Source organism: Musa acuminata, chromosome BXJ2-4, assembly GCF_036884655.1.
Source record: "Musa acuminata AAA Group cultivar baxijiao chromosome BXJ2-4, Cavendish_Baxijiao_AAA, whole genome shotgun sequence".
Taxonomy (NCBI): Eukaryota; Viridiplantae; Streptophyta; class Magnoliopsida; order Zingiberales; family Musaceae; genus Musa; species Musa acuminata.
In genome coordinates, this window is record NC_088341.1 from 45,760,646 (window position 1) to 45,785,764 (window position 25,119).

The 25,119-nt window shown below is 41.1% G+C and overlaps 5 protein-coding genes across 6 annotated transcripts; 3 read left to right on the forward strand and 2 right to left on the reverse strand.

Annotated features, from left to right (window-relative positions):
- The first annotated feature begins 940 nt into the window (after window positions 1-940).
- LOC135611244 (protein SODIUM POTASSIUM ROOT DEFECTIVE 2-like) lies at window positions 941-2,537 on the forward strand. 2 transcript variants are annotated; one of them, XM_065106786.1, is made up of 4 exons: window positions 941-1,715; window positions 1,790-1,865; window positions 1,940-2,092; window positions 2,186-2,537. In XM_065106786.1, exons 1-3 carry the CDS (start codon window positions 1,335-1,337, stop codon window positions 2,062-2,064), a joined length of 582 nt encoding a protein of 193 aa, XP_064962858.1. In that variant the 5' UTR covers window positions 941-1,334; the 3' UTR covers window positions 2,065-2,092; window positions 2,186-2,537. The 2 variants fall into 2 exon arrangements, with proteins under 2 accessions (XP_064962858.1, XP_064962857.1); XM_065106785.1 differs by having other exon boundaries at window positions 943-1,715; window positions 1,940-2,537.
- A 587-nt stretch (window positions 2,538-3,124) lies between these two features.
- LOC135611243 (dirigent protein 25-like) lies at window positions 3,125-4,148 on the forward strand. The gene has a single exon (XM_065106784.1). It carries the CDS (start codon window positions 3,418-3,420, stop codon window positions 4,057-4,059), a length of 642 nt encoding a protein of 213 aa, XP_064962856.1. The 5' UTR covers window positions 3,125-3,417; the 3' UTR covers window positions 4,060-4,148.
- A 10-nt stretch (window positions 4,149-4,158) lies between these two features.
- Window positions 4,159-6,371, reverse strand: LOC103982322 (large ribosomal subunit protein uL29). The gene is made up of 4 exons (XM_009399219.3): window positions 6,254-6,371; window positions 6,046-6,181; window positions 5,782-5,938; window positions 4,159-4,388 (listed from the first exon to the last, which is right to left on the reverse strand). The coding sequence occupies exons 1-4, from the start codon at window positions 6,255-6,257 to the stop codon at window positions 4,314-4,316; spliced, it is 372 nt and encodes a 123-aa protein (XP_009397494.2). The 5' UTR covers window positions 6,258-6,371; the 3' UTR covers window positions 4,159-4,313.
- Window positions 6,372-8,581: 2,210 nt separating this feature from the next.
- On the reverse strand, window positions 8,582-9,892 carry LOC135609271 (probable membrane-associated kinase regulator 4). The gene has a single exon (XM_065102379.1). It carries the CDS (start codon window positions 9,733-9,735, stop codon window positions 8,755-8,757), a length of 981 nt encoding a protein of 326 aa, XP_064958451.1. The 5' UTR covers window positions 9,736-9,892; the 3' UTR covers window positions 8,582-8,754.
- Window positions 9,893-16,036: 6,144 nt separating this feature from the next.
- LOC135609272 (zinc finger protein CONSTANS-LIKE 2-like) lies at window positions 16,037-17,295 on the forward strand. Its single transcript, XM_065102380.1, has 3 exons — window positions 16,037-16,412; window positions 16,527-16,673; window positions 16,752-17,295. The coding sequence occupies exons 1-3, from the start codon at window positions 16,044-16,046 to the stop codon at window positions 17,040-17,042; spliced, it is 807 nt and encodes a 268-aa protein (XP_064958452.1). The 5' UTR covers window positions 16,037-16,043; the 3' UTR covers window positions 17,043-17,295.
- The last annotated feature ends 7,824 nt before the right edge of the window (window positions 17,296-25,119 follow it).

Consider the following 25,119-nt stretch of genomic DNA (forward strand, 5'->3'; position numbering starts at 1 on the left):
TTTAATTGTTTTTTTCTCTTTGAGAGATGGTAAGTCTTCAAAACTCATTGTCAAAATTGCTATCAACAAGATAGAATGATCTTTTCATGCCAATCTACCAACAGCAGTCAAGTCAATGACAATTTACTTACTTCTGGCTCAGGAATCATCAAAGAGAGTAGTCAGATTAGATGGATTCATAAAAAATAGACATAAAAAGACCTTGAGTTGCTGCACTCCTTAGAAATATTTAGTGGCCAAGAGGCATAGACTACGCTTTCAGAGAGCAAAAAGAGGTAATGACTTGGTTACTAGCATCATTCCTGAGATGGGTCCCAAATGGTTGGTGCCAAGTCATTTCAGTGATCTGCTTCATCTCAAAAAAGGATACAGGAGATGGGTCATTCCACCCATTAGTCTTCAGTAGAAGGATTCAATTCATCCCCAGTGATTTTATGGATCACTAGTTTTTGTAGGCTTCATATGGATGAGATGCAGCATTAACTAGAAAGATACTGTCAGAAAGTAGCTGATTGATTGATTATTTGACTCTAATCATAGCTAGCAATTATACAAACAAGTGATGGCTAATTGATTATTACACATCCATAACATAATTGATGATTATTACATGAGGTTGCAGGGTATGTCTGGACTGAAAGTTGTGTGTCAACAAGAGAACAGCATGTCTAATCTTCTCTGGAGTTTGATTTCTTGTCTGAGTTTTGCTTTGCAATCACATGAAACTATGGACTTTGAGTCTTGTTCGTTTAATAAGTTGGTAGGTTATCTCCATGATAATATTATATTTGAAACAAAGAGAATAAGCATGTCAATTGATTTAGATAGTGATAAATCTACGTGATGAGACAAAGTACTTCATCAAGGGACTGAGCAATGGTAGCCAAGAATATTTTCTGATGCTACTTGCAGAATGATTACATTAAGAAAAACTTCCTGAGTATAAGATAAGTTGCTCCAGAGATTATAGCAATCATCGATGTTGCAGAATCTAATTAATTAAGCTGGGCAAATCATGAAACTAAGAGACTGTTAGATGATAATGTAGAACCAAGATATAGTGACAGGGTGAGCAAACACCTGCTTGAAACCTGAAACTGATGATGCATGGTAGCATCATGTTAAGAGGGTGATGAGGTTAATGATATCATTTGGATGGTGGCAGCAACCCATTTGGTGCAAGTAGAAGCAATCATGGCCACCATTGGGCCTTGGAATAGTTCAGTCTTACCGAGCATCACATTGCTCCTCTGGCCACCACCTCTTTCTTCAAGCTTATAAGGATAACCATTGCAAGTAGTCCCCTTAAGCTCTCTCTCTCTCTCCTCAGGGAAATGAAAGGAGTGAACTTCTCCTGTGTATCACCGGCATCAGCAGCGATATGCACGAGCATAGATCGGCGGTCGATGGTCCGAGGGAGCACCGGAAGAGCGGCCGACCGGCACACGGCTCATCCGAGAGATCCAAGGAGAGCAAACTCTGCTCTCGGCTCCATGTCTGGTGCAACCAGAGAGAGGCGATCTCGCAACCAAAGGAGCAGGAAGATCTTGGATAAACCATCTGATATTGTGACTCCGCCGGGCTCCTCGCGATACTTGTTGAACGATGATGACTTCTTCGATGTTTTCCCGAGCGTGGTGACTGCTGCTCCTCTTCTCTCAGTGGATCAACCTGTTGTCCTGAAGCCACCGTCTTCTACTACGTCACAAGAACAGGTTTGACATCAGAACGATTGCTATCTGCCAATATTCTTCCGACTCCACTGATCAAACGTAAAATATCGTCCAAGGTTGTGCATCTGAGGGTATCTTTGCACTGCAAAGCTTGTGAAATGAAGGTCAGGAAGCACATCTCGAAGATGGAAGGTGAGAACAGCTACTACAAATCCTCGAGCATCCATCCTTTGCAGTTTCCCGGACTAACTGATCATCATAACCAGGCGTGACCTCATTCAACATAGACTTGGCAACGAAGAAGGTGACGGTGATCGGAGACGTGACGCCGCTGGGAGTCCTAGACAGCGTCTCCAAGGTTAAGAATGCTCAGTTATGGCCTTCCCTTTGATCGAAAGTCTTCATCTATGTGGAACAGCGTATGTGTTGTGAGATCCGAAAACTAGTGGGAAAACTTATGGTTCTTCTCATCAAATCATTCTGTTCTTTTCCCTGAAAACTTTGCTGCTCAGGCTAAATTGGGCTGAGGATCACAGTGGAGAACAATGCCAAGAAAGAAGCGAGCAACAGGAATTAATCCAAGCACCAAACCTTCGAGCTTAGCCAGCTTTCTCTCCCTTGTGATCCATGAATATAAACCAACCCACAGTTGAACCAGTCCGATTCCGAGACATCTCCAGGAAGAATGCATGGCAGAGGTGTGCCCACTTGGTGTGCCTTCTGATATCAGAGCTAACCTTTGATTAATTGAGACAAGGATGTCATGCATCCAAGTCTCTACTATTTAATACCTGTTCTTGTCATGGTAGGACAAGCCAATAAATACGCTGATAACAATTATTCCCTTGAGAATTCTGCCGACAATTCTGTGAGCATAAACAATTTGGATCTTCTTATCCTATGATTCTAACGAGCATAAACACTAAGGGAAGATTATGCACGGTGAGAAAAGCTGGGAAAGATTAGGAGTAATCACAAGCAGGGAATAATATATGAAATTATCAGGAGTAATCATGTGAGTAGTGTCCAATAACTAGCCTTAATTTGTGGTTGCTGAATACTTAGCCTCTCCTCTGTTTGATGGATTTTTCTGGTCTTCTTGCTAATTAATTACCTGGCCATGATTACTAGACTTACACAAGATAAGAGTGCTGGAGAACATAATATATATATAACCTTTCTTTGATCATACCTCTCCCACTAAACTCTACTCTGATGATGCTGGAAATTAGAAAAGCTAATGCTTCACCAGGCATGCATATGTTCACACAGAATAATTGAAAGAAGAAAATTAGTGTTCTTGACTTGTGCAGGATGGGATTCATGATGTTCCTTGTCTTGCAAGGAAGAAGCTTTGAACTTGCACTCCAAGTATGAATCATAAATATTTGTGGTCAGCAAATTATAATTGATGAGGCAGCAACCCTTTTCATCTGTGTCAGGATGGTACTCGGTACAAAAAATTTATATGCAGCTTCATCATGTAGTCAGCAGTTCTGCATACTCTCTCTCTCTCTCTCTCTCTCTCTCTCTCTCTCTGTGGAAATAATCCTGGGAAATGGAGTTGATGTGATTGTTGTTTTGGTTGGCAAAGCCATGCATCATCAGCTCTGACTAAACCACTCCATTATGATCATTGTTGTGCTCAGCCAAACCATTCCAACGTCAAGAAAGCCTCTTCGTCCATATAAACACTACACGTATGGGTTTCAATTCACCGCCCACGAATCCCATTTAGCAGATAATGATGGCCACCTACAGGTGCAACCTACTCCTGTTTCTCTTCTTCGTCTTCGTCACCATCGACCTCTCGACTTCCGCGAGGAATTTGGATCACAAAACAACGACTTCCCCTGCGACCGACCAGACGATAACCTTCATAATGAACGACGTCCTCGGTAGACGGCACAGCGGCGCCCCGCTACGGTCACCACAGCCGATGAGCGTCGACCTCGGCAGAACACCGTTCAGAGATCAAACAGGTCCGGCAAGGGGCTGGCTACCGATACTCGCGAGCGCACCGGCATTGGAGGCCGGAACAGTGACGGCGGTCGACGAGGAGCTGGCCGGCAACGTTGAGCTTGGGTCGCCGCTGTCGGGGAAGGCGCAAGGGATATATGTGACGAGCGTGGAGGACAAAAGCAGCCACATTGTGGCGATGAGAGTCACCTTCGCAGGTGGTGGCGGCGAGACGGGGGACAGTCTGAGCCTCTTCGGAGTCCATCAGCCGGCCCAAGCGGAGTCTCACATCGCCGTGGTGGGCGGCACCGGAAGGTATCGAGACGCAAATGGTATTGCCATACTAAAGGCTGTGGCGTCAAAATACAGCAGCGAGAGGGAGAGCATGCAACACAAAGTTCTTGCGGTTCATGTTTATCTCAAGTAATACTGGGAGCATTTTGTTTTCCTTCGCAATGCCGACCAACCTATTTATAACCTGTGATCTTGTGAAACACAATCGAGAAATCAGATCAATGCTGCCATGTAATAACAAGTTGATCACACAATATATCGTCTTCCTCAGCCATTTTAAAGTACAAAATCCAACCATAGTGTTGCAAAATTAATTAATCGATAAAGCACAAGTCAAAACATACAGTACTCATTATAAAGCAAGAGTGGATTCATAAGCATTCTAATCTAAGCTTTGATGGCATACTTTCTCATCGGGAAGTACATCTCCTTTTTCTTCTCCCGTTCTGTCTTCAATGAATCCTGTGGTTAGCAAGAAACACGACATCAATCTATGAACCGTGGCCCAAAAAAAAAGCAAATGCAAATAAAAAGAACATCGATGTTAATTCTAGAGAGCTTTTACTTGATGACCGATCATGGAATTGTATCGGTGTCGACAAGCACACTTTGAATCAACTTCATTCACAGAGATATTATGTAATGCATTGATCTGAATTAGTATAATTATAAAAGCACGGATATCATGCTCATCCAATCCATAGAACAGTTTTAAGATAGTCCCAAAACCAGAACATAATGGTCATTTTATATAGCATTTTATTGCAATATAAATATTTGATTTTATGTTGAACAAGATAGCATAAGCTTACTCGATGCTTCTTTAAGAGAAAACTATGTTAAGGACATGTATATAAAAGAAAAAAAGAGACGAAGATGTCAAAAGTGACGCTCATAGTTTCAATACCTCTTCAGGTATGAATAAATAATAACACAGCCAAGTGATCTCTGGATTCTCCATTTACTTGGCAAATCAGCCCTTTTGGACAGACTTAAATTTGGTGATGTCATTGTCTTTTTTAAGAATGTTCATAATCCCAAAGTGCAAATCAAGTTTCCTTCTCTAATCTTCTTTTCAACCATCTACATAGCTTAATTATCCCTGTAACTAAATTTTCTAATGCTCCAAAGACAACAAGCAATACTGAGCCTATCCTGTGTCTGCAACTAAAGAGACACACACACCTCATGACAAAATCAGACAGCTGAAACAAACTTCACAAATGCAAAGGTGCAGTGATAAATATGATCACAAGGAACTTGAACTTGTTTAAATAGACAAGTCATGTAACTTGAAAACAATTCGATCCTCCAACTCTTTGGATTATTTTGCAGATCAAGCAACCTAATATTCTCCTGTGATAGTCGATCTAAACCTAACATTTCCCACTAGGAAATTTAAATGCAATATTAGCAACTACGCCTTCACACAAGATAATCCAAGAAACACAACTCTGTTCACAAAACCACACAACTCAAGTATACAGTGATCTGAAATGCTAGATAATAAATGGTCTTGAAGAACCAAGGGCACAAACTTAATGCAATAATGGTCTTTTTGGGATGTTCATCTTCCCAAACAAACATTTCAGGCAATAAAATAAAGTGGATGAGTGTTATATCATGATAAATAATGTTCTTACATCACATAGCATTAGTGTTTAACTACAAGAAACACATGACCAAATCAAACAGTACAAAAAATCGCATCTTGAATGAAATTGACACTAAATGCACACATTTAAAAGTATTTTACAAGACTTAAGTTCATTTTCTTAGGGTTTTTTCCTACTTCATCAAAACAGAATAAAGTATTACGAAACATAAGAAGAGGCAGCCCGAAGAAAAACGTTACCTGATGCTTGGTGAGACGGCGGCGGATGGCACGAGTCTTCTTGGGACGCAGATCGAGCGGGATGAACTTCTTGTTCTTGTAGGCCTCCCTCAGCGCCGCCTTCTGCTTCTGCGAGATCACGGTCAGCACCCGCGCGATCGACACCCTAACCACCTTACTGCAAAAGAAATCACGAAAAGATCAACCTTTGAAAAGGCGCCGAATCAAAGAACAAGATGCGCACGAACAAAATAACGACAGATCAAGGGGGCGAGGGTCGCTTACATCTTGGAGAGCTTGTTGGGTGCGCCACCGGTGACTTTGGCGACGCGGAGGAGGGAAAGCTCGTTCTTGAGGTCCTTCAGCTGGGCCTGGAGCTCCGCCTTGGGCTTCCCCCGAAGCTCGTGAACCTTAATCCTCGCTACACCCAACAAATTACTCTTCATGATCAATCGAAAAGAGTGGCTTTAACCTTTCGGAAATAGTTTCTTACCCATCGGTATAGAATCGCCTCTCCCCCCTCGTCGCTTTCTTCCCCTTCCGCTTCCGCCGCGCGCAAACCCTAATCAAGTACGGTGGGCGAGGAAGAGTTATATATATCGAGAGAGGAGCTCCAAAACCCTAGCCGCTAAAGGAGCTCGGCTCAGATTAGTCGGCTCGCAAGTAGGCTTGGTTGGGCCAAAAGCCTCATTGGCTCAGCCCAATATGTTGCTTGCAATGGGCATTCGGACTTTGATGATTTTGACTCCTGAAAATTAGTGTTCAAAATCAAAATACAAAAAAAAATAAAAAATAAAAACAATTTAAATCAATTCGTGCAAAATTGAGAGTAAAAAAATCAAAATAATAGAAGTAAAAGAGAACTTTCGTTAATTAATCATGATTATCATCGATAACCAAGGCAGTTCATGATATTATAGTTCATATTTTATTTCCTTTTCGAAATGTTTTCTATATTCGCTTTGTATTTATTATTTTGATTGATTTCAATTATTCATATTTTAGACTTTTATATGATAAATATTTTTCATAATTGAAAATAGGTATTTGGATCCTAATATGTTAGATCCCAATAAATATTTTATTCTTGATCGAAAGAATATATTTCGGTCTAAGCACTTCTCAAGAAATCTCATCTTTCTTCGTTTATTAACTTAGTATCGAAAGTTGTTATACATTCTATGACTTAGGGTTACGGATTAAACTAACATGTATATTTATTTGTGTCAAAACTGATTTATAGAAATAGATATGTATATTTATTTTTTGCCATCATCATTAACATCATTAAAAATATATAATTTGCACTACAGTTTCAGCATATGATTGCACTTCATCCTAGTTTGTTTCTTGGTCTGCCTCACTTCTACATATATCATTGTCTATGAAAATGTATCTCTAATGTATCTCTTGGATTCTTGATATGAGGAAAACATTCCACATTTTTGTAACAGGAGAATAGGACAAAGTGTCAAATGGAATCTGATGTGGCTCAGTTCTCTAATTCCTGAAATATTCATGCCATTTGAGAACTCATTAAGAAGGCTTAAATCTCATCACTGAGTTTGTGGATACTAAAACTATGATTCTCTCTATATTGATGTGGATACTAACAAATCACTACCTGAAATCTCATATTTTAGGCAGTGTGTTCTTACCTACAAATATATATATATCAAGTTTTAGCATACCCATACCTCATCGAGGGAAAGTGGTGTTTGTATTTAAATGAAAGATACCCATAAGGGAAAGACCTTCATATGATAACCAGAATAAAAAAGATATCATGCATGCTGAAGGATTAAAGGTGAGGGGTTCCCCTTCTGTGCCCATCAACTCTGGCTGCCAGTGCTCAACAGCATCAATTGAGTGGGGTGCCCTGCTTCCTTTTGACTTCAATCATACCAATCCTTTTGGTGACATGCTTGCCTTGTTTAAGGTTTATTTGTCTCCACCTTAGATATCTTTTTCTTCTACTACTTAATGGCCAAGGAATCAACCTGTGAGTTTATGCAATGTGTTCTCTGAAAGCAAAGGTTCATATGCAGCTTATGGACAAGTGGTATTCTGCAATCATTACCACTGCTATGATCATGGCTTTGTATTAAGTTTCTAACTCTAGGTTATGAGGACATGCAGATGACCTCAGGTGGCACTATCACATTAGGTATTTGAAGATTTGTTTCTTTGGGTAGTTTTGTCTTGTAGGTTATAATCTTACATTTTTGAGTCTGTCAACAAAAATATACTTGGCAAGAATGTGAAAGATACTCTCAGAAATGACAGCCAGAGAAACTGTTTCATTGTGATGTGTGGATAACTGGTAGGATTAGCATCTCACAATCTCTAGAGATCAATGCTGATTCCTACATGGACATTGTTGATGGGAACAGACTTACTGCAAACCATAAATGGGAAAACAGTCCATGCTAGTGATTGATGATGTCTAGCTTCAAACTATGGTGACAGGCAGAGAGATGAAAGGATATTAAGTTTGTCATGAAATGATAGGAAGTGACAGTGTACTGTAAAGAAACATCAAACTTGGAGTCTCTGCTATCACTTCATACATCACTTTCGCTGAACAATATGTAAATCTATTATTGCTTTTAATCCGATTGAATGCAGTGAGCAGCCTCATATCCATGCCTACTTGCACCTCTTCATTTAAGATCACCTTTGCATCAAGGCACCTCCAACTGAGGCAATACAACATCTTTCTTTATGCATGCAACATTGTATTCATTGCTTATGCCTATGCCCAGAGTTTTCATTGCTTAGATGCAGAAGCTGCGAGAACAAAGGTCACATCGATTCTGTTTCAAAGATGTTTTTAGCATCTAAAATAAGGATCATCAAGTAAAATAAAAGATTTCTTGGTGTCGAGTTTCATCAGGAATACAGTGCTTAGGTTCATAGATTGAATCATGGCATACATAGGTAAACACACTGCAATTCGATCGTTCTCGTTCTTTTTGATATAGTGGACATCATTCACATCACTCTTCCCCAAATTCTTGGCTTCTCATGTTGACTATGTGGTGCAATTTTAGATACAGAGAGCAAACAGAACCCAATCTCACTTGTGCTTCTTCTGGCCGAGTCCTTCTGATGAGACTTCTTACAGTAAGCAATTGCTCCTTGGATCGAGCTCTCTATGTCAGAGTTGACACTGCTGCTCCTTTTCAGCGTCGGTTGTCCATAGGATTCCTTGGAGTTCACACTCGAAAAGGATGAAGATTTAGAGGAAGTGCATGATGAAGAAGAAATGGAGGACTTAACTGATGACTGCCAGTGGTTTGCACCAGAAAAAGACCTCCTGTGTCCTGCAATTACTGCTTCCTTCGTCTTCTCTTCTTCTTTGCTCCTTTCTGCTTCCTTTTGGCAGGCATGCGAGCAGTGCTCGTCTTTAGAGGCTGCAAATTTCTCATTCGAACATCGAGATTTGGTGAAGAAGGACTTGAAATAAGCTTTGGAAGCTTTCAGCTTCAGCCCAAGCGTGGCTTCCTTTATGAACTTGAGCTTCCTGGTCCATGATCTCTTCGGGTGTGACTGGATGAGCTCCTCGGAGCAGTCATCTGCCTCGAGCTCTCCACTGACGTAGCAAGAAGTGGCGGGCGAGGCGTTGCAGGACTGATATGGAGTAGAGGTGGCAACACTGCGAGTTCTGATGACTGCAGTACTCTTCTCAGTCTGATCCGAGCCGCGTTCACGGATGAAGAAAGTCGGATCGTGGACGAGCTCCTCCCCCATATGCAACCGCGGGGGATGGTGGAGGGGAAGGAGCTTTCCTTGGAAGAAGAGCTCATCTGCAGGGGAAGCCACGGGCTCGCTCTGCTGTGGGTTGGCACTCATTTGGAACTCGAACTCTGTCGGGTGCGGAGGAGAAGCGCAGAAGAAGGTGACGGAGCTGAAGTCCATGTCGATGTAGTCTTCTTCTGCTAACTGTTCATTTGGAGGAGGGTTTCTTGCCATAGGAGAAGACCGGAAGAAACTTTCTCTGTGCTCTCCTCTGTGGCGTAGTCTTTGGAGAGGAGAGATAGGAAGATGGCGTCATTTAAAGCATGGATTTGGCCAAGAGAAGCCGAGGATAAACAATCTCCCTCTCTCTCTCTCTCTCTCTCTCACTCTCTCTCTCTCTCTCTCTATGCAACACAAATCTGTGTGCTCTAATGAACACTGCCACTGTTGCTAATTATCCAAAGTGAGAAATAGTCTCAACATGAGACAATCGGACATTCTGATCTTTCAGAAGAGAGATATTAAAACCCAAACAGTTGGCTGGTTTAGATATCTATGCTGGGACAGAAGTAGCTTCATCTTTTTGACCAAGCTTAAGGCCATCTGTCGATGCTCACAGTGTCATACATGCAGGGGCGGCACCTCTACAACGACAGAAGTAGCTTCTACAAATGTCAATATAATCCATCTGAGATTCTAATAGATTCAAAGAGATTACCAGAAATATTTGATTCTTGATCTCTTTTTTATGGTATCAAAATATTCTCCTCTTAATAACACCAAACAGATAATTATCAAGAGTTTCATGTTTTTCTTTTCTAATCTTGAAGCTGGTGAAGAACGAGATTGCATTTGGTCTGCAAATTATCTTGAAGTATAGGAGTATCTGATGTAGGTCTACAAACACTAGATCATCCGTATCCAACTTGTTCTTTCTTGCTCTCTTCCATCTTTCATGTATCATCGTCGTCACTCTCTCACTGCATTGATTCTGTGTCTTAACACTCAGACCTGCCCGACAGTAATTGGTGGGTGGCAAATAGCTCGAGGCATCTTCTTTTTGGCTGGAGATCAATTTGACAGATGAGGTCGATCTGCCCTGTCTTTCGCGCTCTCCAACTCCATCATTAATTTCCTGAGAAGGCAGAGGCCGCCTATGCAATCAAGACAGCAGGAGAAGCCCAAATCTTAATTCCCAGTTCTCTGTTCCTGTTCGATCCATGTCTTTTTTCTTCTGTCCGTGGATCCAACAGTCTTACAGAAAGATTGCTGATCATGCATTTGATTATTTCCATGGCGTTCCAAATAAATAAGCTCAAAGAACAAGATGATGAGGATTGATTAGGCCACCACATGCTGGATTGAAGGAAAGGTAATGCATTCATTCATCTCCTGCATCAGCTGTGGCCTTATTTTGCCTTCCTACAACACCAAAACCTGCAATCACATTCTCTTTGCTAAGTGGCAATCATATCATGTCTCCGGATGCTGAAGATATCAAGGTAATGTAATCATCTCTTGCTTCAGCTGTGGCAAACAAGCAGGCCAAACTCCACTATCTATATAGCATTTTTGGCCCTGTATTGCTTTACTGAAACACCAAAACCTGCAATCACTTTCTTCTTACCATGTAAATATTATGCAGTCAATTCATCAGCTCTCTCAGATTAGATTTTGAAGGCCAATCACCCAATTGAGGCTGACATCCATGTCAAACCTCTTGAGCAATTTTGACCACTTTGGGCCAAGCACCACAACCCTTACAATAGTTCGGGCCCAATCCCAGATATGTGAGTGTGTCCTATTAACCAATCCGTAAACCGCGGTTAGGTACACTGAATCGGGGTTGAAATATATTTAGGTCGAAAAGTATAGATAGAATAAATTCATGAGTAATCTACATCTTGAAATGATAGTGGTGGATTGTTTGGGATACATAAGACTATCGCGAATACGATTGAATTCGGATCACGAAAAGTCGATGATAAGATGTTTTTGTATCTTTTGATTTTTCTTGATAATTTATATATATATATTTTTTCAAATCTTTTGATGTCTTATCTTGGTTTTTATGTATAATGTAATGGTCTGTGTACACTGAGGTACTGAACATGTTTAAGGAATTGTACCCAAGTCTTTGTATAGTTGGAGCTGTACATGTTGTCCCTTCCAAAACCTAACAAGAGACTCACAACACCACCCAAATCAATGACCTTCTTGACATAGCTCTCAACACAGCTCGCTTGCATCTTCTTGACATGTCATGTTGTGTGCTGCAAGTCCCTTGACGCCCATCACCCAAGCAATAATTTCATTCCCACTCATGGCTATAGTGGTGGGAGGACTGTTTTCCCTGTTGACCTTCTCTCTCTCTCTCTCTCTCTCAGGATTGCACCACATCCTAATCTTCTTCCTTCCCACTTGTCTTCGTGTGTACCTACCAATGGATGATAACAAATGTGTGTGAGAAGATGGATCGCCAACTCTGCAACTAGAGATCTCCCAGGATCACCCAACAGTATGAACTCTGTCACCCTCCTGCTTGCTTGTGTTCAGAAGCTCAGATGAATCCTCTCATCATCTCCTCATTATGCCGCTGGGTGCGCGTGGACTTCATGGTGCTGTGTTGGCCATGGCCACTGCGAGCTGGGATTGGATGCTGCTGATTCTGTCATGAATGAGTGGGCAATCGAGAGCTCGATGCAGCAGCACAGTGACCTCTGCCCATGCTGAGTGACTGAGCAAACACATGCTGTCCAATAGATGATCGAAACAACATGGATGTCTCCTTTATACCTTTCTTATCTGTGACATCTGCAGGCAGTCGTGTTCAAAGATGAAATCATTCTCCCACAGAACTATCTGTGGGTCTGTGGGGTCGAAACATGTTTGCATTTCTTGTCTTTGAATTCTTAGTTGACAGGGGCAGAGTTTAGAAGCATTTTGATTGTTGTTAAGGCTGTTCTTGTGGACTTCAGAGGTTCTGAACAGGCCATCCATCCTACATTCGATGCAATGATTAGAGTCTGTGACTCCTAAGCAACCAAAGCTGCTGCTTGTTTCACGAGGCTCTCTCTTCTTCATGGGAACAGGTGGTGCCATCTTAATATACTCAAATGATGCAAGCTGAGAACCTTTTGATGTGCTATCTGCACCACAAGTTCTGAGCTTGTACTCTGTATCTGTCATATGTCACCATTTTTTGGGGTTGTGTTTGTTGATTAGGCCAGGTTAGTGGCTTCCTGGTGGTGGTTTGTAGAAGCCAATCATCATTTCTTCCATGAAAAGAATCATACAAGTTCCAGCACAGCCATCTGAGCAAGATTAAAAGGACTTACTGCACTTCAATCTTCTCCTCCCTTTGGAATATGAGAGAGTGAAACAAATCTGCAGATTGTTTCTAATCTGGTGAGATGCATTCTTCATCTCAAAGAGGGTTGGAGATGCACAACACTGGTGCACAGTGTGATAGATTGGGCCACTGTGTAGTGCTGCAGAGTCAAAAGGCTGTCATTCTTCATGTTTCTATTTGGATTACATCCAACAGCTGAAGAGAATTGCATCAGTTTTTTTACTTCCAAGCTCCAAGTGGATCATTCTTTGTTAATCAATGTTGTGAACACCATTAGTGGTGCTCTGAAAGCAGATCAAAGCCAGATAGAGTGAATGAAAGTTATAATGATGGGTGGATTCATTGGATGCAGAGGTGGAGTGCTGTAGGGATGGTAAAGCCAAACAGTAGGATGTAGGAATCAAGCTTTTCCTTTCAATATTAACCTCCTTTCCATCCAACCCAAACAGTGGTAGCTGCCTCCCTCTAGTAAATGCCTAGAAGGGAAACCAAGGTGTGGACCAGGGGAAGGGAATTCTCATGAAATATGTTTGATTCAAGTGATTGAATCTTTGATATTATGAGAGTTAGGAGAGCATTTTTACTAATGTGTGCACCATCAAGTCTTCAACTGAGTTGACTTTGCCAGTCTTGTCAAATCAAGCATGATCAAGGAGGGAGTTGACTGTTTTTTATCATTATTTCATGACTTTTGCTTGGTGGGACTCCCATACCATACAATTTGGAGGCAGACTTCTCCTTTCTCTCTTTCTCTGTCATTCTCACCAATACAATTTGGTGGGATTTAGATCTTCTCAGAAGATAGGTGGCCATAGAGAATGCTTGAATTTTTCTTCCATGTTTTTGGTTTTCTGATACATGGCAAGTCCATTCCCACCTACACCAATAGTGCTGTCTCTATTGATACTCTTCAACCCCAGTGCTGCAAGATACTTGAGAAAGCACAATCTGAATCATCAATCCAACAACATGAAGTACCTTACAATGCATCATATGCTAACTTCATGCACTCCTCAAGGATCTGTCTGCTGTCACTTGTATCTGCAGCAGAGCCTTCATCTGCAAGTCTAAAGCTGATCTCCTCTTTGATTCTGTTAATGCACTCACCATGTTCCATCAACTTGTTTCCTTAACACAGTCTGCCAGATTGGCTGTTCCATTGTTGCTCTCCTCCTCTGCCTTTTGGGAAAAGTTACAGAATCACAAACTAATAAAATGGATGAATAATTTGCTAATGCACTTTACAGATACTATTAACCAGACAAAATTACTCAGGAAACATTTCTTTCTCAGTTAATAATTTGACAAATGATGGTTCAGTGTATGTCTTTACAGAGTCATCTGGAATTAGGAATCAAGTTACATGAAATTATAAATCTATATATTAAAAGCAGCTTTAGGGGAAAAAAAAAAAGAGGAATAATCTTTGTTTGCTCTTTTGTAAAGATCAGACATGCAATGCTAGCAGATGATACATTAACTTGGAAGCATCAAGTTTGTCAACCATGTCAAATATCTTCTCAAAGCCCCACAAACTAAGAAGCTTCTTAATCAACATATCACTCTGTGGAATTTGAACTTGAAAATTAGAAGGTCCACTGCTGTGATTCTAGAAATGAAAAATAAAAGAAAAAGAGAGGATTTTTCTTATTTTGTTTGTGTTAGTGGGGGAATAGTTTGATGGTCTTCATCTCAATCATTGGCAGATCAAATCATTTAAGTTTTTGTTCCCAAAATGTTAATGTAATGGAAAGACATTCCATTTTAGAGGAGTCTGCAGCTCTGTTGCTGCCTGCCACAGTTCCCTGATGATATTTATTGTCAAAATCTAATGGTTTTCCAATATATGGGTAAATATCTTATAAAAACTTAACCATAATTCCTCCTTCATCAATATTTTGAGTTGTCATTAAAGAAAAACAAAGGAGAAGTAATTCCATATGCATTGTAAACCTGATAATCCAAGTACTTCCTTCTGCATGTTCATCAAACAGTGCATGAACTGCATCAGTATTTTGCTCCTCAAGTTTAATCGAAAACTTTGATGATGTTTAACCATTCATGAGAAGCTTTTCCTTCTGCAGACATTTTGCTGGAACTGTAAAGTAGCCTCTTCTCTTTGGCTATTTTGTAAAGCTCAAGCATCTTGTTGACAGGTTCTTACTGCTCCAAAAATATGCAGAAAGATGCCTTTGCTAACAAAGAAGTTTCAGATATGCTTAAACTTATTGATGACAAAAAGGTGTCAATTTAATGAAAATTTATAGCACACATGATAAGGATTAAACATGAAACCTCGTGCAGTTGAAGATACCGTCGCATAAAATTTTACGAGGAACAAGTTTTCTAGTCTAATTCAAAATAATTAATATGTTCTATGATTAGACAATTATTAGAGCAAAATATAACTCTCAACTCACATATATAGATTTTATGAATTCTTGAAAATATAACAGCAGAGTAGGATTATAAAGAAGGTGAGTTAATTGATGCATGCCATTTTCTCTTTTGCTTTTATAGGGACCTTTGGTAGCTTAAACTAAATTACCACTTGCCAAGTGCTCATCTACAAGTAATTGACTACTTGGTAAAGGAAGGGATAGGTTGATCATTAGCATGCTTAAAATACTAAAAATAAATTAGTCTGAAACAATCTGCAATATCATTAGCTTTAAGCAACTCAAAGAAATGAAGAGGGCCATCAAGCTGTTTCAGATCCATTGCTTGATTTATCTGTTAATTACAGATCAAACTGGTGGCTGTCAACCATGAGGCATGGCTTCTAGATTATAATTCAGCACAGTTCTGCTGTATCACTGCTCTACTGAGGTCAAATCCAGAAGAAAAAATGAGTTAGCTTTTAAAGATGCTTGTTCTTGAAACAGATTAGTGTGGAGGCAACATCTACCTTGAGCTAGCTAGCCTGCTACAGGGCACTCTGCTCTCTGTAGCACAATTGCCCTGTAGGCAGCGGCAGCGGAAGGCAGTGGCTCCCTATATCATGTGTCCATGGCAGTAGCACTCAGTAGCTCGACGCTGGTCCCGGGCCCACATCTCTCCTTGTCTGGGGCCCACTGTGGTCAACCCACGCATGTCATGGTCGGGTGGACCCCGCGCCCTCTGTCCCCGGAGCTCCATTAAAATGCAAGCCCATGCCATCGTCTTCCTCTGCTCGAACCCAACCAGCGCCATGTTCCATTCCTTCTTCTCCTCCGCCTCCTCCTCCTCCTCGTCTTCCTCCTCCTACAGGGAACCCAGCTTCCTCCCACCGGTCTTCTGCTCCGCCGCGGCTCCTCACGGACTCCTCTCCGACGCCAATGGCTGCCTCCCCCCTTTCCCTTCCTCCATTCCTCCTTATACGTCCTCCCCGTCCCCTTATTACCTCCACCGCAGCAGCAGCACGCACTCCCTGCCCCTTCGCCACCACTTTCCTGACGCCCTCAATCCCCCGCCTCCTCCTCCGCCGCCGCTCTCGTCGTCTCCGTCCTCCTCCTCCTGCGACTACTTCGACTTCAACGCCGGTCCAGTGAGGAGGGTCCTCAGCACCGGCGACCTCCAGGTCACCAAAGTCTCCGCCTTTCTACGTTTCTATCTCCCAAAATCCCATTTTGATTCGCTTCTCACGTTCAAATTCGGATCCTTGCTCTTCTCGTTCGGTCAATTATGATGACAGGGGGTGAATGCTCTGCACGAGAGTTACAGCCAGGAAGGAGGAGTCATTGCTGGGAGAGTCGGACGATACAGCGCCGAGGAGAGGAAGGAAAGGATCGAGAGGTATCGCAGCAAGCGCAACCAACGGAACTTCCACAAAAAGATCACTGTGCGTATTCATCGACTCCTCCTCGATCGTTTCCTTCTTCGCCATTTACGTCGCAAGTGAATTCATTTCGCGTTCCAGTATGCGTGCAGGAAGACGTTGGCTGACAGCCGGCCGCGGGTGAGGGGCCGGTTCGCGAGGAACGGCGAGATGGAGACAGAGACGGAGGTAGAGACGGAGACAGCGGGCGCGAGCAGCTTTGGCTGCGTCGGCCACCACAACTACGAGCAAAATCAAAGCTGCAGTGTCGGAGGCGACTGGTGGAGCCAATTGCAGGCAGCGCTGGCGACGGATGAGGAAGACGAGAGCTGCTACGACGAGGACCTCCTCGCCAGCTTCGCCGACGTCTTCACCATGAGCAATCTCTCCTGAACTCCAAAGCAGCAGAGAAAGAGACGAGGGTAGTACTGGAAGCTCGGTCGTAGGTGCAGCGGCAGTAAATTCCTGTTGTAGTCTTCTGATGTCTCGAAGCGCGACCTCGGGGCAGTTCCTTTTCTCTCCTCCTCAGATACTTCTATAAATCTCACAGCTTTCTCAGTCAACTTGATGCCATTGTATTAAATCTCTGCATGAGAGAGAACAAAGAGTCACGCTTACTGAGATTTATATGGCCACAGAGAATAAGAACAAAGCCGCTGTTTGTCTCGTTAATTTAACGTAGCTTTGCATCATCATCATCATCATCATCGCACCCGTGTTCATACTTTTGGGAAAAGTCGTCCTTTTCTTCATCTGCAAACAAGGCTATTCTATGCTGAGTGCCCCCATTGAGATAGATCATGGATATTTCCAAGATGTTGGAATGGTGAGCTTTGGGTTTGCTTTGTAGTAAAGACACTCATAGCACAAGGATGGGAGAAAGAGAACAGACAGTATTCTTTACCTTCTTCTAATCATTTTGTTGGTGCCTTTCATGAAATCCCACTCCATTAATCAGCAACACTGGTCGGCATAATGATGTTGTTAGATTCACTCCTCAGAAATTACTGCAACCCAACTTTTGTGACCCTTAAAAAGGTGTTTCATAGTTTATAAGTGGGGAATGATAAGCATACTCTTTTCTTTTTCAGCAGAGGCTGTACCACAACAAAGTGTTGATCATTTTGACATGAAAGTGACCGTAGTAGGCTGTTTGGTCAAAGGAAAGAGAGACTGAGAACACTGGCATTAATTACCTAAATGTAAATTCTGGGTTCTATGTGTTGTAGCTCAGAAAAGAAAAGAGAAAAAGGGTTCAAATAGTGATACTCGAACATGTTCAGCAATGGTTTGATTCTTGAGCAGTTCATTAGTGGCTAAATGATTGTGCATCAGCATAGGGTATTTGCTAGTACTATTTAGATATGTATATTAACTAGGAAAGAAAGAGCATAGCATTGTTCAACAAAGTGAGCTGCATCAAAAGTTCTGACCATGTTGAAGGCTGGAACCTTGAAAAGGATGGAACACATTGCATTTAGGCCAACTATAAAGTGACTGCAATAGCACAGGTTTTGATACAAGTTTGGTGGTGTTAGATTTCAGTGTTTTGATATGTTTAGGTTAGTCCAAATGGACTCATTTTATATAATTAAGAGAATTTTTCCTAGTTGGACAGCCTAATTAACCTATAAGCTCTCTTCAAATTCACTTGCCTTTGCTAGCCAATCTTGTCTGCACCTGAATCATCCTCTGATGAGCTTTCCTCTCCATAATCTCCTGTTTAATTAAAATCTCTTAATCAAATCAAACAAAATAGAGACAGACCCAACTGGATTTCCACCTTTAAAGGGAATGAAACATATTAATGTGAAGTGAGACATTATATGAGATTTAGTGACTGAAAAACAAACAACATAATGATCTGGTTTCTGCAGACTAACCACTGCTATGCTGTATTAAATTGGAAGTAAAGATGCTGCACATATGACTTTAAGCCCTTGAACAGAAGGAACCAATTTTGTAAAGTAATATTGTGTTCTCACTCAGTAGAACTTGTCACTGACCCATGATTCTAATGTTAGGAAATGGGGAAAGCATATAAACATGAGATGATGTTGATAAGCATCATGACTAGTCAACACAAAACCAAAATTAGAATTCACAGACCAAAGAGCAATGCTGAAGCTTCCACCTTTTGATTAACAAAGCAGGGTCATTATGCTTGCTTCATTACTATCTTTAAATAAGATCTTCATTGTCCACTACTGTCCTGATGAATATGTTGAAAGGATAGGAGCTGTTCTCATATGCACCCCAATCTCCTTTGTTCCCCATGTACTTAAGCTTAAAGAATAATGATAGGGGTGTTCATAGCAAACCTAAATATGGAAAAACAAAAGAGTAGAACAAAAAAAAACTGATTGATTTTAGTCTCATTGTATTTTTAGGTATTTTTGGCTTTTCAGTTTGATTATAGGTTTTCGTATAAAAACCGAATTTGTATATATACCTTTATGTATATAATCTCTTTCATATATTAATAGTCTAGATTTCATATGATGATCTTTCACTTTCAACTTTAGTAGGATGTTATAGTTATCTGTAATTATAAAGGTAATTAGAAGCACTGGATTAACAATGATCAAAGTAATTCTAATGATAAATATTAATTACAATAAAGTAATATGAAGTATATGACATGGACTGGCCTGGTTGCATGTTATTGTGTACAACAAGAACAAGAAAAAAAAAAGGGAGCTGCAACTAACAAGCATTCACAAGGTAGTCTCCTTACTTTAGACAAGCAGAGGAAATGCAGATTACATTAATATCTCACTGCCCTGCGAATATTAACTTTATACAAAGGCCAAGGAGGAAGCTGCATTTGAGCACTGTATTTGATTCCTTGTCTGCCCTTTATCTGGGGTAATCCCTCCACTAAGCTTGATTGCCCTTGACATAGTAGTTTACAGCTATGAAGATGAACTCATTTGGCAGATTAAATGGCTTCCTCAATGACATCATATTTATATGTCAAGGATCATAAAGTGCTATAGGCTACAACACAATGATGAGAAAGCTTATTTTAATTGTGTGCCCACCCAATGCAGTGGTCCTCCAGCGAAGTATAAATGTATCACTTGAGGTTCCATTGGTGGAAGGGGAAATCATACCAACTCCTTACTAAGAAAACAATGACAGGAAAAATACAGGCTAAGAGCTGGGGAAAGCTAACCTTTGGATTCTCATGTTGAATAGGGACAACAAATTCTAGTCACACCCCCACTAATTCCTTGACCAAGATTTAATCTCTTAACTCAGCAAAGGATCTCTCACTAGTCGAAGTATGATTGGAATAATTCCTTATCATGACTGAAAGCTCATGATTTGAGTAGGAGTTTTCACTTGGGAATTCAGGTCCTAATGCTACAGAGGCTTACAAGCTAATGCATTGAAGGCAGAACAAAACAGTTGTCAAGAAATGATGCACTGTCACTTTTTAGATAAATCTATTCTGTGACAATGAATAAGATTTGGCTGCATGGAATCCAATTTTGCCCCTTGATGGTGTTCCAGATACAAAAAGGAGATGAGTCAAAACTTGTAGGCTATTAATTAGACAAAGGATATTTGAGCATATAGAATCTTATATTTGAACTTAAATACTCCGATTTGCCACGCATTTCGTACAGATGGATGATTGAGATGACAAGAGAGGATCAATGGATGGCCGAGAATTAAAGAGGCTACTCTAAAATCTGAAAAAGGAGTTGTAAATGTAGATCGATCATGCAATCAGATATCTAATACCCAGTACCATTTGATGCATCAACTGACATGGTTGTCAAGGAACAAAATTGTGCCTGTTGTCAAAGATCAGGAACTCAAAAGGTTGCTTGCTTGATAGCAGAAGACATAAACACTGTATGTTTTTGGACATATGAATTGCCAGCTTCACAGGAAAAAAGCTAGATTAAAATCCACTAAGAAAGAATACATGAACTCACAACTTAGTGATGAAAGTTGCCAGCAAGTTTTAACACCTGGTAAAGAGTGCCTGGAATCACCAACACCAGCATTGTTGAGAACATGCAACCTTGCATGAGCATGTGTGAGCACCCTAAAGGTTCAAGAGAACAAGGCAGATGATGCAGCTAAAAGAATCAAATATGACACCATCAAGTTCACTAAATTGAGATGACCATCTTTTTAGTGATCAAAACAATGGAATGATGTCAATTATGTTGACTATCATATAGAACCTGCAACCCTAATTTTCTCCTTTCCTTTCTGAATCCATCTTTAATCAAAGGAAATGGTACATGTATTCAATTTAAACAAGTTGGTAGACCTATAGATATCCTAAAAATTCCTCTCAGATACAACAGACAGGTATATGTATGAATTTTACCTTATTTGAATCCAATTGGTAAGCAGTAGGATGTGAAGGATACTTTGATCTGTACAAATTGATTGCACCAGAATGCACTGAACAAGAACAAGAACTTCTATTTGTCAATAATAAAGATCTTTGCTAGTTAAGTTAGGAAGAAAATTAAAAGAATGTAAGGATAAGTCGTAAAGACGGTATTATATTTCGGAATTGATGTTGGTTGATCATTTTTATGAGATAAGCTAGTGTTAAGTGAATTTGAAATTTTGTTTATATTCTTAGTGTAATATGTTCATATCCAACTTCTCTCTTTTTCTTAATACTCCAGACTGACCATGAACAGTTGATGATGTTCCTAATGGGTGATTTGATTTTGATCAAGAATCTGAAATGTTCCTAATTAGACTATAAATGGGGGGGGTGGTGATTTGAGCTATTTTGCATTGGATAGACATTAGGGAAGATTAAGAAGTTCCAAATTGAAAGATAAAATATATGTTGTTCCTCTTCAACATTCTCCAAATGGTTTATAGGCGCCATGGCCAGGTTTTGTAGGATCTAATATTATAAGAACTGCACTCTATATTTCCTGTTCCAATGTATATTTCTTTTTCGTTTACATGTTTAAGTCTGATCTTAACATGAAATATCAAAGCTTTAGAGACCAATTAGATGCATATCGTTAGGATGTGAAGGTGTCAATCAAGATTAAGGCAAACAAAAATGTACATTCCACTTTATTCGAAACCAAATTAAACGTGAATTCTACTCGTATGTGATTAGTTTTGGCGGTTAAAGCTTAGCGTATAATCATGATTCTTCATAAGGTGGATGATGAACAGAGAAGGAACGAAAAGAGGAGGAAAGCAGCGCATACTAAATGGAAATAGAAGTTGCATGACAAAAACCGTTGAGAGACTAAAGCAAACAGTGAAGTGGTAGTAAAAGGTGCAGAGGAGAGAGACATGAGTACATCACAAGCACGGAGAGGGGATGCTGCACTTAGTTGGTGGACGTGGAGCATGCGGAGGACTTGGAGGAGCTGCACTCGTCTCCCATGCCGGTGCTTTTGGTGGGGAAGAGATCCAGGGTCCTGAGAGGCCTGCAACAAGGACGTCCGTCGGTGCTGCCACATGGTTGAGCATACAACACATTGCGTCCGGTCGGCTCTTCTTCCTGGCCTTGGATGGCCTCCAACTTGCCCACCAGGTTCATCCCTTGGCTTGACACCTCATGGAAGCAGCCCTATACGTGCATCCAATATAAGGTAGAGTAGTTCAGCAATTCAAAGCAGTCAGAGGAAAGAAGAAGAAGAGACCTGGTATGGGAAGTTGGGTGGGGTTTGGTGGTGAAGTGGATGAGTGGGAGAGGAAGGCCCCTCAGACAGGTGGAGAAGCTGGTGTTGCCAGCCAAGTCTCCGGCGGAGCTTCTGTCGCTCCCTGGCCTTGTGGTTTTGGAACCAGTAGAACACGTTTTTGCCCTCTATCTTGCCGTAGAGAGAGAGGTGTGCTGTTATTTGTTGGATTTGGGAGGCATTCGGGGTTCTCACCCCACTCCTGTACATCTCCTCTAGTATCATCAGCTGCTCTGGTGTCGGACACCACCTTGTTGAAGGGGTCGTCTGAGGCATCTCTCTACTCTCTTCTTGTCTTCTTCGGCTGTCTCTAGGGTTTTGAGTTATATAGAGATAGAGCTAAGAGAGAGAGAGAGAGAGAGAGAGAATTGGGAAGGAGACTGTGGAGATGCAAATAGCGAGCAAGTGAAAAAGAGAGGGGAATTTTGCCATGTTGATGTTTACGGTTCTTACAGTGGCATTCATTAAAGAGTTGAATGCTTTCTCTTTCTTCTCTTCATTTTAACTTCTTTTCGGTCCTCTGTGCATGTAACGAATCAGAAAAACACACACACACACATAGAGAGAGAGAGAGAGAGATGCAAATAGTGAGCAAATGAAAAAGAGAGGGGAATTCTGCCATGTTGATGTTTACGGTTCTTACAGTGGCATTCACTAAAGAGTTGAATGCTTTCTCTTTCTTCTCTTCATTTTAACTTCTTTTAGGTCCTCTATCACTTTTTACTGGACAAACAAAGAGCTCTATCCAAAGACCACCGGAACAAAACAATTAATCCTTTTGAGGCACGTCATTTGCTACTGAATTGGAACAAGTGGCAACCATATGCAATTGGAAGCCATCTCTCACACCACTTCCTGACCTGCATAGCTCTTCATGTCAATAATAATCTCATATCAATGGTCTTAAGATATTTTGTTTCATTTACTTACCAAGTACTCGAATAGTTAGACTATGATTGGCTTGAATCCATGTTGCAACTATTAGTCATACAGCATCTTTCCAGTGGATGTACAACACTTTCTACACAGTAAGTGCAACCTGATAAGAAGCTAAAATCTAACTAATTAAGATACGGGAAGCTGAGAACATGAAAACAACTAAATTAGTGTACATAGACATGCATGCATGCGTTGATCGAACTGTTTACAAGTTGATGTTAGGGTGTGTAGAATTCTACATCCGTATTTTATGTTCTCGTATTACCTTCTTCTAAGATGTAGTCAGTTGGCTCGAAGAAGATGCATCTATATGCTGCCTGCATCAATTGGCACGGAAGATAAGTGGGAAATGAATGTATGTTTCTTCTACGTACTGTTCAATCCTTTGTCACTGTAGCCACAGTCACAAGCATATTAATCTATTCCTTCCCTTCTGTTTGTTTGATTTACTCAGATCTGCGCTCAAAGATCAAGTTAACCTGTGGACAAACTTGGTCGAGTTCAAAGTGCTATCACTCTTCTCGGAGACGGAGCATATCCTTCACGTTGCAGCTTCAGTACATAAGCATGAACGCAATAAGAAATGCATTGATGTTTGATCAATGGGCACAGGAGAGGTGGCAGGCAAGTCAATGCGGATATAAAGCAGCAGTAGCAGCAATGAAGTCGTGCAGTAGAGATGTGACCTGTCCCTCATCATGTCTTGAATCATCTCATTCTCTTCTCTCATACGCCACCTTCCCCCTCGGCATTGCTGCTGCTGTTCCTGCATCTCTAGACGTTTTGTCTCTGCCGAAAGGAAACAGTCGGTCTGTAGGAGGATATAATTAATTAGCGGTGCAGTAGTCACTCAAAGACTGCAGAATGGTTCAAATGCCTTCGAGGCTTCAACATGTGCTGATCTTATTGAATACACTTACTGAAGGATGCTGACAAGGGAATGAAATGCATGTCCACTCGTGCAGATCAAAGTTGACCGGAATCCAGCGTTGTCTTTCGTTCAGCCATCCCATCGGTTCTATAAAGCTTGACCGGACTCTCCTACTGCGGCTTCTTTTTCTCGTCTTGGGGGTCGTTTCATGGGTCGGACGCTGCTTCTCCCGCATGTCCCTTGAACGGGTCTCATGCGCATCCTGACACCCCCTGTAGGGGCAATCAGAAAGGAATTGGAAGTCGTCTGACCCTCCAAATTATAAGTGGCATATAATATATGAGGGTGCAACATCCCATCAGTTTGCTCGAGTTGAGACAAAAGTACTGTGAAACACGAATCATATATAGAGGTGACTCTTTCCACAATCTCAATGCAGCTCAGCAGAATGTCTCCTTGCTGAGTCAAAAGGAAACAGCATAGTCGATCATCTTCATGCCTACTATTTCATATGATCACACACCAAGCTTCCGAGATGGGAAAAACATAGAAGCAATTCAAAGGGAGTCTTATGTGACTATGTAACTCCGCAAGCATTAGTCATTACACAGAAAGATTCATTGTTCCTGTATAGGAGAAGGCTTCTCCAAACACGAAGCATTAGTCTGTTTCCTGTAAAAGTAGATTGAGAAGAAGGATTCTGTTCAGAAATATGTGTTGGTAGAAATTGATGGAGAGATGTGACATGAATTGCAGCACAAAACTTGAGAAAGGAATAGATTCTTGCCAGATTTTAATGTTCGAGCCAATAGCATAACTTGCCTTGTAGCCTTCTTTGAGTATGTATATCCATTTCATCATTCTAAATCATCAAAAACAAGAAACATAATATTAGACTCTATTAGCATTTGACAACATTTAAGGTGAGTGGTTGAAGGGTTTGCCATCAATTAAATCACAGCGGCTGTCT